General features: G+C 35.5%; 1 protein-coding gene across 1 annotated transcript; it reads left to right on the plus strand.

Moving 5' to 3' along the window:
- The first annotated feature begins 3332 nt into the window (after positions 1-3332).
- On the plus strand, positions 3333-8474 carry LOC132648252 (beta-defensin 17-like). The gene is made up of 2 exons (XM_060368945.1): positions 3333-3387; positions 8332-8474. Exons 1-2 carry the CDS (start codon positions 3333-3335, stop codon positions 8472-8474), a joined length of 198 nt encoding a protein of 65 aa, XP_060224928.1.
- Positions 8475-13592: the final 5118 nt, after the last annotated feature.

The following is a 13592-nucleotide window of genomic DNA, read 5'->3' on the forward strand; positions in this document are numbered from 1 at the left end:
GTTAATACAATTCAAGGTCCAGAGACCAAGAATTTTGTTTCTGCTCCAAGACTCAATCATATCATGTAACCTGACTCTGTTTTCAAATAACATATACTTGGTCTGGAGAGATGGCTCAGAGGTTAAGAGCACTGTTTGCTCTTCCTAGAGGTCCTGAGTTCAATTCCCAGCAACCACATGGTGGCTCACAACCATCTGTAATGGACTCTCATGTTCAGGTATACATGCAGGCAGAACACTGTATACATAATAAAATAAATAAACCTTAAAAAAAAAGTTAGCCAAGTAACATATACTCAATTCATTGCTTTTTTTTTCCTACTCATCTACTCTGCTGTCAATATTTCCTGTTGAAAATTTATTTCCTGAACTATATTTTCAACTGCAGGATTTCTTGGATTTTTTTGAAGCAGACAGTGTGTGCAATTGCATCTCCCTGTGTATGTAAGTGTGTTTGAGTACAAGTGTGTGGGGGGTAGTAAGGGGGTGTCAGCGGTCAAATTTAGTTATCACTCCTCAAGATCCAGCAAATTGACTGTGAGATAGCAACTCTCAATGGGATGGCGCTCAGAAAGTAAGCTCAGCTGGTGAGCAAGGAAGCACCTGGAACCAACCGGCCTCTGCTTCCTTACAATTGTAATTATGTGTTCAAACACACCTGGAGTTTGTGTGTAGGCTTTGGTATCAAACTTTGGCCCTCATCCAGCATGACACACCTTTTACCCACTAATTAATCTATCTCATCAGCCTCTTGTTTTATTGCTTTAATTTTAATATATCTGTTAAATTTCTATGTGTATCGCTACTGTTTTACTTATCTCATCCAGTTACTTTTCTAAATTTTCTGAAATTTCCTGCAGTTTTTGAAAATATTAGGTTATTTTGGGGAGCTAAAAGGGCTGAATACTGTCTCCCAGTAGTGTTGGATGTACAGAGTTCTAGATGGCCTGACACTTGCTCTGTAGGCCATGCTGGCCTGGTATAGCGATCTACTGCCTTTGCCTCCCTGGTAATGAGATTAAAGGTGTATGTCACCAAGCAAGGAGACACTTGTATTATTGATCAGATAGCTTATTTCCTTTTATCTTGGGTCAGTTACTAGTGCATTATTTTGTTCAATTTGCTATAGTATATTTCCATGATTATTCGTGATCCTTGTGGCTTTGTATTTATTTCAAGTTGTAGAGATGTATTCTTTTTACAGATTGGGCCTTTCTCCTTGAAAAGCCCTTCACCAAGCTGCCTTTCTAGGTGTTCTTAACAGGCCATTTGGTAGTATCTGCATTGAGGCTTATTGTTGGAATCTTTAGACAAGCTGGCTTAGTGACCTGAACAGTAGGTAGGGAATCCTGACAACTAGATAAACTGGGTTGGTGAGATACTGCTTAGTTTTCATAAATCCCTGGGTTTGATGGCCAAAAGTGTATACAATGGTCATGGTCGCAGTTACCTGTCATTCCAACACTTGACAGTTTGAGAGAGGAAGATCAGAAATTCAAAGCCATTCTTGCATTGGGAGCAAGTCAGAATTATAGGAGATCATATTTTGGAAAGAAGCTGCAATCAGAGCATTTTCCCTCATAAAAAATAGAATACTTTGTATTTGATCATCTACCAAGTAAGTAGATGCTATGACTAAGATTTCTTTCTGATTTTAAATAAAATTTGCTTATTTTAAAGCTTCAAAGGTGTTTCCATTTTTCACTTATCAATCAATCAATCTATCTATCTACCTATCTATCTATCTATCTATTTATCTTATATCTATCTATATCTATTCATTTATTTTAGTTTATTCACTTGGTATCCCTGCTGTATCCCCCTCACTCTTTCCTCCTAATCCCACTCATAATTTCTCTTCACTCCTTATACCCTTTCCTAAGTCCTGTGATAAGGGAGGTCCTTCTCCTCTTCTATTTGAACCTAGCCTATCGGGTCTCAACATGGCTGGTTGCATCATGTTCCTCTATAGCTTGGCAAGGCTACACCCCTCAGGAGGAGAAGGTAAAAGAGCCAACCACTGAGGCCATGTCAGTGAAGGGAAGGACTGAGGGAAGGGGCTTCAGCGGGAATACAATGTCAATAAATTGTTATAATTTAAAAAATTTAAAAGAGTTACCATCCACCATGACTAAGAAAGCTTTATCTCAGGCATGCAGGTGTAGTTCACCATCTGAAAATCCACTAATGTAACCCACCATATAAAAGAACTTAAAGAAAACAAAAAACAAACAACAACTACAACAAGAAAAACAAAATGAAAACAAGTTGTAATCTCCTTAGATGCAGAAAAAGCATTTGACAATATTCAACACTGTTCATGTTTAAAGTTTTGGAGAGATCAGGGATACAAGGAACATATCTAATTATAGTAAAATCAATATACAACTGGCCTATAGCAAAAATCAAACTTAAATGAATTCTACTGAAATCAGGAATAAGGCAAGGCTGCATGCTCTCTCCTTCAACATAGTTCTTGAAGTACTAGCTAGAGCAATAAGATAACTTAAGGACATCAAGAGAATGCAAATCAGAAAGGAAGAAGTCAAAGTATCACTAGTTGCAGATGATACAATAGTATACAGGAGTGACCTCAAAAAATTCTACCAGAGAACTTCCACAGCTGAGAAACACCCTCAACAAAGTGGCTGTATACAAAATTAACTGATCCTAGTCTATCACGTCTCATCAGAACAGGATGAATATTCTTTCTCTGTGGCCTTGTAAGGCTGCACCCCCCTCAGGGGAGGGGTTGATTAAAGAGCTAGCCACTGATTTCATGTCAGAAACAGTCCTTGTTCCCCTTACTAGGAAACACACTTGAAGACTGAGCTTCCATAGGCTACATCTGTGCAGGGATTCTAGGTTATCTCCATACATGATCCAGGATTGGAGTATCAGTCTCTGAAAAGACCCCTTGGAGCAAATAGTTTAGTTCTGTTGCTCTCCTTGTGGAGCTCCTGTCCCCCTCCAGGTCTTTCTATCTCCCCCTTCTTTCATAATATTCCCTGCACTCTGCCTGAAGTTTAGAACAACTATCCCTTATTAAAATATCCCAGAAAATGCTGATTCCTGTGAAGCTCTATTAAAATTAATCTAAGTGCTTTTGCTTTCCTGAGGACATTTACTAGGAGTCATGTTATGACCATGTTCTTTGAAAATGGTACAATTCACCCACACATACAAATCATTTAGCTTTTTACAAGCTTCAGTAGTTAAAGGTGTTTATCAGGAAGATCTATAAATAAAGGTGGTCATTGTTTTCTGACTGCAAAGCAAACTGACTTTCAAAAGAAGATCCTGTTTTCCTTTCTTGCATAAGAGACTGTACCATGAAGTTTTATCTCTTTTTCTTTATTCTGCTCTTTTGGATCACCATTTTAACAGGTAATATGCAATCATTTGTCACGGGTATTTGTAGTAGTAGATTTGGGAAGGCAGCATTTACTGGTTGTTAAAAACATTTAAAAAAATAACTGTAAGAATGAGAGTACTATTATCCTGGATGTACTTTAGTATTCTTGAATTGCCTCTATAGCAAAAAAAGAGCTCTTAGTAGGAAACATGGTGAAACAAGAATAAAAATGTAGTTTAGTCGATACTATCGTATTAGAATTAACTTCTTACTGCTTATGGACATTACAGTGCATATGAAGGATATGACACACAATGGGATTGGCTTCCACTCTGTTCAGACTCCAATATCTTAAAAATGATTCCAAAGATTAAAATTAAAATAACCATGATTATCCCATTATGTTTATTCAAAAACACATATTTAGTATTCATTCCTTCTCTATTTGTTCTTTGTTTAAAAACTATTATTGAACATTATCAACTTTAAGGTATAAATAAAGTAGTATTAGAATATTTACCTTATTTTCATTGTTCTCTACAATAATAGAATATTAGTGAAATCTTTTTTGGTATTGTTTTCTCACTAGCCAACTATATCCTTGTTGGGTTTTTATTTGTTTGTTTTGGGAATTTTTGTTTTTCGTTTCTTTGTTTTGACAGTAGGTTGCATTGTCTTTTAGTTTTCCTAATACAATCTCTCCAGCCTGAAGAAAACATCTAGACAACCACATAATTCCTGATGTCAATCATATGAAGTAACATAAGTTTCTGAACAGAGCAATATATATTTCTTGTACTACATGTGGGTGAAAAAATTTACCCAAAGAACTATCCCTTTCCATCATGTACAAAGTAAAATGTATCATGAAGTGATACTCATGCATTAACTGCATGAAAACAAAATGAGAGTACTGACTTTAAATTAGTTATTTTTATATTAAATAATTAATCCACCCATTCATTCTTTCTTTCATTCATTCATTCATTTATGACACTCTCGCCTAGTAGTCATTAAATACCCTAGTCTTCATATGGCCTCCAATACATAATAGGTTGTTTTCTTTCTATTTTCAGCCTCAATCCACACTACAAATTATTATATAAGTCTATTGCAAATCTTACCTTCCTTATAACATACCTCTTCAAGTGCCCTCACTAAAATTGAGTTACTTACCTATTTCTTCCTCAAAAGGAGATTTTTACATGTAATACATGCTTAGAAATTACAAATCACTTAAATAATTGTGCCACATACATTATATTGTGAGCCAATCTCTTTATGTATTTTTATTTTACCTCCCCCAAAAGAAGGCATGCGACTTTTAAGATTTTACATGACCTAAACCCAGAGAGAACTCTTATTATTAGAGAACAAAACACTGTGAAAAACAATAACAGTCACTATGTCTCGACATTATTTTCTTTTCAAAATCAGGAGAGGTATAATATAATTTGAAAGGCAATGAATAGGCTTATTTTTCCTTTATAGCTCACCAGCCTATGGTAATAGAACTAAAGTGAATGAAAACATATGTCGCTTGAGCTGGGGAGATGGCTGAGTGCTTAAGCGTGTTTGCTGTTCTTACTGGAGTCTTGTGTTCAGCTCCTCGGTTCTCAGCTCATAGAGTAGGTAGCTGGAGATCACCTACAACCTCAGCTCTATGGGACCTAATGATCTCTCTCACCTTTATATGAACCTCCATGTATATAGTGAACATAAACTATTACAGGGACAAACAGAAACACATGAGTAAAATTAAAAAAAAAATACTTAAATGTATAAAATGGCACATGTGTCACTCCTCGAATTAGATTATTTTCCTCCATTTTATCATTTTAATGTAGTATTGCAGACAATATACATTGTTTCCAACTTGTAACTCCTCTGAGATCTCTCCATCACCTCTACAAACCTTCCAAAATGCTTCTTTTTATTTCTTTTATAATGCCATGTCATTATATTACTACTGTTGAAAGTCCTTAAAATTCCTATACAAAGAATTTCCTTTATGTAACTTAGCTTTCTTCTTTGTTTTCTAGACACTATAAATGGAAAAAAAAATTATTGCTCCACTTTTTTTTTCATTTTTTCTCTGAAAAATTGGGAAGTTTTTTTTTATCAATGGATATTTTTCTTTAAAAGTTTATATATGTTACGAATACAGGACAGCATATTTTTGCATTGAAGAGAATACATTGTCTTTTTTCCTGATCCTCCTAATATTTATAGTAACTAAAGAATAAAAACTAAAACAATAAATAAATAAATAAATAAATAAATAAATATGAAAAGGAGTTGTAGGTGAAAGAATTATTTTAGGAATCATTCTGCACAGATTTACCTTGTATATTAATAGATTCATATACTATTTGAAGAAATCCACTATCATCTTTGGATGTTCAAATATAGTATAACTGATTTATGAGAAAGAAAAGGAAAGGAATTCTGAATAGTATTGTGCATGTGCTTCAGAGAAGATATAATATTTGATTCACACATATTAAAACAATGCATTATTTATTTATCTTTTCACAGTATAATTATAACAGTGAATCTCAACTAGGGCTGATGCTCTACTTGAATAAACATTAAGAAATGTTTGGAGAACTTATGTCACAACTGGTATACTGGGAACTGTTGTGTAAAGTTTGGAACAGCTGCTAAATAACCTGCAGTGCACAAAACAACCCACTTAAGACAAAGATTTGTCCTTGTGGACTTCCTGTCCTCTTCAGGTCTTACCAACTCCCCCTTCTTCCATATGACTCCCTGCACTCTGCCCAAAGTTTGGTTATCAATCTCAGCATCTGCTTTGATACACTACTAGGTAGAGTCTTTCATAGACCCTCTATGGTAGGCTCCTGTCCTATTTCTTCTTTTTTCCTTCTTTCAATGTCCATCTCATTTGTCTTTCTATGTTAGGATTGATCATCTTACCCCAGGTCCTCCTTCTTGTTTAGCTTCTTTAGGTGTACAGATTTTAGTATGTTTATCTTATCTTATAGGTCTAGTATGCACATATCAGTGACTATATACCATGTGTGTTTTTCTGCCCATGGCAGCTCAGTATCCAGTGGGTTCCCTAGCAAGGGGAACAGGGACTATTGCTGACATGAACTCAGTGGCTGTCTCTTTAACCCCCCCCCCCCCACCCGAGGGAGGAGCAGCCTTGTCAGACCTCAGAGGAGGAAAATCAGCCAGTCCTGATGAGACCTGATAAGCTAGGGTCAGATGGAAGGGGAGGAGGACCTCCCCTATCAGAGGACTTAGAGAGGGGAATGGGAGGAGATGAGGGAGGGTGGGAATAGGAGGGAATGAGAGAGGGAGCTACAACAGAGATGCAAAGTGAATAAAATGTAATTAATGTAAAAAATAAAAATTTATTTAAAAAAGACAGATTTATTCAACCACAAATTCAGCTTTTCTTAGGATGAGAAACCCTAACTTAGAAACCCTGTCATTACTCCTAAGAAGTAATTTCTATTTCCTAGAAACTAACAACCTAGTATTGTGGCAAAACTCTGAAACCCCAACCCTAGGGGAGGCAGAGGTAAAAATTCAAGTCCATCTTTGGGTACATACAAATTATGATGCCAGCCTGAGCTTCATGAAAACCTGTCTATGAAAAAGACTCCAATTTTATTTTGGCAGCTCTAGACAAGTACATGGCAATGTTTACCATGGCAACCATGGTAGGATATCAATATTGGTAGAAATTATTCATGACTCCAACTACAAATTCTTTACTTGTTCGTTTTTATTTCCTGATTCAAAAGAGGAACTTAGTAAACTTCTCCTAACAATAAAGTAAGTAGGTATTTCAGATTATATACAGCCTATAATCTCAACTCCCATTGAAATACAAGCATTTATATACAATGTGTGAATAAGTATATGTCAATGGAATCAGACACCATAAAAAAGTGGCAGGGTGGATTTGATCACTATGCAAATTATTGTTATAATTTATTACAATTTATTCAATTTGTATCCCAGCTGTGGCACCCTCCCTTGTCTCCTCCCAAACCCACCAACTCTTCCTCTTCTCCCTCTGCCCCTTCCCTCGACCACTGATAGAGGAGGTCCTCCTCCCCTTCTTTTTGACCTTAGCCTATCAGGTCTCATCAGAACTGGTTGCATTTTCTTCCTCTATAGACTGGCAAGGCTGCACACACACACACACACACACACACACACACCCAGGGGGAGGTGATCAGAGAGGTTGCCACTGTAACCCAAGTAAATGGAGCAGGGACTTTCTCTGGCAAATTAATTTCCTATCAAGGTTAATACAAACAAACAAAATTATGAAGAATGCTTATTAAATAAAAAGCATTTCAGAATATTGCGGTAATTTTAGCAATCATCTAAGGGTCAAAAATAAATGTATATTCTAAAAACTCCCTCACGAGTCTTCTCTTTTCCTTTTCTCTCCTTGCTCTCCTACCTCTCCCCTTTTCTTTGTGATCAGTGCTTTCATGCATATACATATAGTATAATTAATTTATTAAGAAAAATCACAAAATGTCCAGGAATGTTGTGGACAATTGAACAAATCGTTTAGTATCACCTAATTGTGAATATTTTGAAATATAAGTTAATTTTCAATGAACTGGTTAGAAATAATCTATGAGGCATAAGATTGTTTTAGGCTGATTTGTTTATGAGAGAAGAAAAGGGCATCCCTAATTTCATGGACACCTGCAGAAAGAAGGCCCGACAGAATGTAAATCATGACCCAGGTTTCCATTGTCTTCAGTTACTTTCCTTGAGCCACCATGCAGTCACTTGTGAACAACTAAATACTCTCAATACACTTTCTGGGATATCCTTTATATCAGGCAACAGTGAATTCATTTAAACTTTCCCAAGCATTTGAAGATGGTTGTGCTATAATCTTCTCTCTAGAGTGTTCTCCTTATGGATATAGCAAACATACATTCCTAACTCCAGTCATTTTTTCCTTCTTACAGCCAGAAAGAGTTATCCTGAGTATGGTAGCTTGGATTTGAGGAGACACTGCAAATTGAATAGAGGTCACTGTAAAACCCAGTGTTCTCAAAATGAAATTAGGATTGCTTTCTGCATAAGACCTGGAACTCACTGCTGCATCTAGAATTAAAGATGGCGGACAAAAAGAGACACATTACCCAAGAAGAAGAAAAAGTCTAATTAAGCCTTCCAAGAAAAAGTTTCAAGATATGTGTGTCTCCATAAAGCAAAAAGAATTAAATAAAATTAAATCCTGAATCATTCAGAAGTGGTTCTAGCTCATGCATTGATCGGTACATTCAGAAGCTGAGTCCACATTGTGAAAGTTCCTCAAACCTTCCTCAGAATTTTGTGTCTTGGCCACAAGACACATTACATATTAATATGTTAGGAATAGCAAAGAATGGAAGTGCCTTTCTGAGTTACTGGCTACTAGTAATTTACTTCCCCTATAAAAGTAGAAAAACGACTGGGCTTTGAGGTTAGATTAGGTGAACACAGATCATTCTCACTAGAGACAAAAAGCTTAAGAGAGAATAACCAAGACATAAGAGCAAACTCATACAGAAAATTCACATTGCATTAGTGTACATGTTTACTACTTAGTGGAAAGAAATATGAATCAAAATATGGAGATCCTTTAGAAAAGGAGAATATGGACAACATTATTTTATATCAAAATATAAACTCTGCCCTATAATTTAATTCTCCTCTTTCCTCCGAAGAGCTGATATTACTTGAGGAGATACACATAAGAAAAGAACACTCATCTGCACTTTTCACCTCGGTTCTGACGCAGATTCTATTCTTCCTCTGCATACAACAGTTTCCTTCCCTGTAACTCTACAGCCAAATCTATACTATATCCATCCAAATTTTCTACTTTTTATTACTAACATAGTAATACAATTTGATCATTCATATCAAATCAAAATTCTTGTGAAACATCCATTCATCTAATAACATAGAATAGGTTTAAGTAAATTAATTAAAGTAAGGGGAAATTATTAAAGACATACAGGAGGAGTAGACATTGAATCAGAAAGAGATAGGAAACAAATAATTTATTTTATTGTCGCATCTCTTTATGTTCATTCCTGGATTCAAATGCAGATAGGAGATGCGAGCATGTTTATGCTAAACATTGCTTACAACCGTGTGATACACCTGGTGCTAAGGTTTCCAGTAAGGTGAGATTACATTATTTATTATATATTTACATATATGTGGCTGATCAATTTTCAGTATAGTCATTCAATGAATACATGGGTTCCATTATGAAGTAGTTATTTTCTAAACATATATTGGAGCTTTTAATTTATTCCACTTTTGAAGACTTTAATAACATTAAATAGTCTGATTACGTCATGTGTTCTCTTGCAGCATATACACTGAAGGTGTTTTATGGTACTCATTTAGAGCAGTCTTCTGCCTTAGCACTCTTGGTCTTCTAGTTTGGACAATTCTTTTGAGAAGAGTTACACTATATGTTTCATGTCAACTGGCAGGACACGTCTTGGCACCTCAGACTTTTACCTACAAGTTGCCACAGCATTTGTTTCTTGAAAATGAAAATCAAAATGCTTACATATATTGATAAATATCTCAAATGGATGGAGAGATTGATCCCAACATGTGAAACACATGTAGATATAAAGCACCCATTCTCACAGAGAATAAAATTTTAAATGAAAAAATAAATTACTAACATTGTCACATGCTCACTAATAACATTCTTTGTGTCTTGAGAGAATAATTATTTAAATCTTTATTATATTGGAATATATTTTCTAGGGTTAGTTGAGAAATTAAAAAAAAATAGAGTGAATTTTCTCCAGTGTATATATTACGCACATCAAGAAAAAGAAAATTCTGACTGTGAATGAACATTTATAATTTCAACTAATCTATTACAGAGGGACTACTATAAGTCTTGTAGTGGAACAGAGAGGTGTAATATACAGTCAATATGAGGATCACCAGTATTTAGCTTGTTACGGTCTTCTAAGAAGTTGAAGACAATGTAGCCTTCTCTACTTCTCAAGCTGGCTGCCTTTGCATTTCTGAAACTCTCACCACCCTTTAATGATCCATTGAGAGAAATCACACCCCCCTCAGATTCTGAGCTAACCTCTTCTCATGCATACATTCAAACCACTGCCCTAGGTCATCAGTTCAAGAGGAGAGGAAAATGTGAAAAACTTCAATATACAATATACATAGGGAGTCTTTATGTGATTTTTTAATTTATATCAGAATTATAAGTTGAGGATGGCTGTCTGGGCTTGTGACCTCAGCACTGTGTGGCAGAGTCAGTCAGAGTCTGGGAGTTTGCTGGCCAGCCAGTTTAGCTGAACGACGAGCTTCAGTTTCGGGTAAAGACCTTTTCTCAGGGAATAAAGAGACTACAGTGGAAGAATTCTGATGCATGTGTTTCACAGTTCTTGTGTACACACACTCCACACACCCATGCACATGCATGGCACACATGCACCCACATACACTCACACACTTACACACACAATATGAAGGTTGAGTGCATTCTTGGTATGTGAGGTAGAAGTAGCAGGAGTTTGTCAGAGATTGACAAGAAAGTGGACAAACATTTCTCCAAGATTTCTTGTATGGCCTCCCACAGAATAAGCTTTGTCATTTACTGAAAGGATAGAGTCAGGAACAAACTCACTCAGTTCTGGATATTCGATCTTTCATAGGTAGAACAGACTATAGAAGCATTTCCTTGGATTAGATAGAAAACGAGTGGCTGTGTTGAATATGCTGATATTTTGAATTGGGGTGAGGGAAGACCGGCTAAATTTAGAATCAACGCGTTAATGCTTCCCCAGTCCTCTGTTAACCAGGAGTGGTAGAATGGCCAGACATAGATGCTGACAGCCAAATTCACACTGTCTGAAAGCCTTGGTTTGTCTATTAAGAATGTTCAATTTAGTTCCTGAAGAAAAAGAAAATTAGGACCATCTTTGGGAGTAGGGATGACAAAGTTTTTGGATTATAAACTTAGATTGAATGATGCGATGGTTAACTGAAATTCGATTCGACTTGACCTGATTTTAAAAAGTTCTCTATCATCTTCATTATTGCCCTTTATTGTCATATTGACACATGTTGCTTTGTAATGTTTGTGACTCAAAATTCATTTGAAATGTCAGTCACTTTATTTGATTTACTTGAGGAGTGCAAATGTTCCCAAATGTCTTTTCCTAAAAAGGGACTCTTTCATCATGTTCTTATCCTATTTTCTGATCTGTGTGAAATCTGTTCTCTACCAAACTCTGAAACCTAGACTTAGTTTACAACATTACACACAGTTGCCAATGTTTATTTTCTGATCCCATCTAAAACAAGACTCACATGTTAGTTACTAATAAATATGTAAATTAAAAGAAAGGACACTATCTACAAAACTAAAAGTGAAAAAATGCTTAAGGTAAAAGATTAGTTTAACTGGCCACATTCCTATAAAACCTCTATACTAAGACAAAGGGAAATGTTAATTTGGGAAGTAAAGACTAAAATCTGTGTGGGTATTGTCACCTCATGTGATCTCATACAATGCCATGAAATATAAAACTTTTATGAACTACAATTTGCAGTTCAGAAAACAAATAGAAAGCCTAATTTGCTCTAACTGACAAATGATAGTTACTGTATCCTTCTATCATATTTATGGTCAAGATTTATAGAAAACTGCCTAAAATATATCTTCCTAGTAGAGACATCAAATAAGAACTTGAGATTTTCTCTTTTCATCAAAATTAGTTATCACCAGCCCTCCTTCTCTAATAGTTTCACAAGTCATACTTCAGCATGAGTGAACAAAGGGGTACTCCATGTCCTTCTGCCAGGCACCTGTTTCGATTTTAATGTGATACATGTCAGTTAATATGAGTCACATCACAGGAACACTCTCTCTACTCATGAATTAGGTATATATGTCATATTTTAATTTCTGCATGTATATTAATTAATGAATATTCATGAGATATTAAGGAATATCATGATTATCCAAAATAGTGGTAAGTTTTGACACTTCAGAGCAATGCAATATGCAACTAAGGATTTTTAAATTGGGTCTGGGGAGATGACTCAGTGATTAAAATGTTTGATGCTGAAATGTGAAGAACAGAGTTTGCATGCTCAGCACCACATAGAAATCAGGAATGCATGGCAACCTACCTATAATTCGAGAACTTGGGATTCAGTAGCTACCCATACCATAATCTGCCTGGCTAAAATATCCAATGGGTGTGCTCTGGGTTCAGTGAGCCTCTGTCTTAAAAATGAAAGGAGAAAAGCATCTGATTTAGCCTTTGGCCTCCACACGTGTACACACACCTGTGTATTTGCACCTGCATATACTTGTACACAGACACTCACACAGAAAAGAGAAAACTCATTTATTTGCCTACTTTTTTTCCAGATCATGTAATTTTATCAAAATTGAACCTTATTTTTTCTTTCTAGTAATAATAATCAAACAGAAATGTGACTAGTTTTATGTGACTAATGATTAAGATACACCATTCTTTTGTGGATATATGGAAATTGTAAAAGCTTTACAAATTGAGTGTTGATAAGCTATTATTGCTCAGGGATGTTGATTAATTTATTAAAGCACCAGAAAAGGTTTTTAAAGAAAGACAGAAAGAAGGTCATCAAGCATATACATGGCTACCTTAAATTATAGTAACTATAGTTCTGAAAAGTTTAAAGTTCACTGAAATATACCAGTGCCCAGAAACTCTCTTTATCAATTAGCTTCTTGTTCCTAAGGGACTGCATCTATTCATGTCTCACTCTTTACTCTCTCTTCTATTTCCACTTAATTCCCATTCTCCACCAAAAGGATCCGGTTCAGTCAGGCTAGCACATCAGATTTCTTATATTTGTGTCTTTCCTTACCCAATGCCTAAGAATACTGGGACTTGAGAAAAGGCCCTACTTATGGAGTGAGAGCAATATAATTCTCGGAATTTCATTTAGATTCTGAGCAGGCAGGAGGTTCTCTGAGATGACATAATTAAAACCTAAATGTGGTTACATTTTTTTCTCAAAAGTTTGGTGAAATTGTTTTACATTTTTTTATTATTATGATATAACATATAGCTCTAATGAATATTATATTATATAGGTGGAATGAGAGATCAAACAAATAAATACATTGGTAAAATCTGGGAAAATATCTGACTTTGAAATATTTTTATTCTAAAGAAAAAATTGT

This window comes from Meriones unguiculatus, chromosome 16 (assembly GCF_030254825.1).
Source record: "Meriones unguiculatus strain TT.TT164.6M chromosome 16, Bangor_MerUng_6.1, whole genome shotgun sequence".
Taxonomy (NCBI): Eukaryota; Metazoa; Chordata; class Mammalia; order Rodentia; family Muridae; genus Meriones; species Meriones unguiculatus.

Coding starts and splice junctions, on each gene's coding strand:
- LOC132648252 (XM_060368945.1), top strand. CDS start 3,333: ATGAAGTTTTATCTCTTTTTCTTTATTCTGCTCTTTTGGATCACCATT. Junction 3,388..8,331: donor TTGGATCACCATTTTAACAG/GTAATATGCAAT, acceptor TCCTTCTTACAG/CCAGAAAGAGTTATCCTGAG.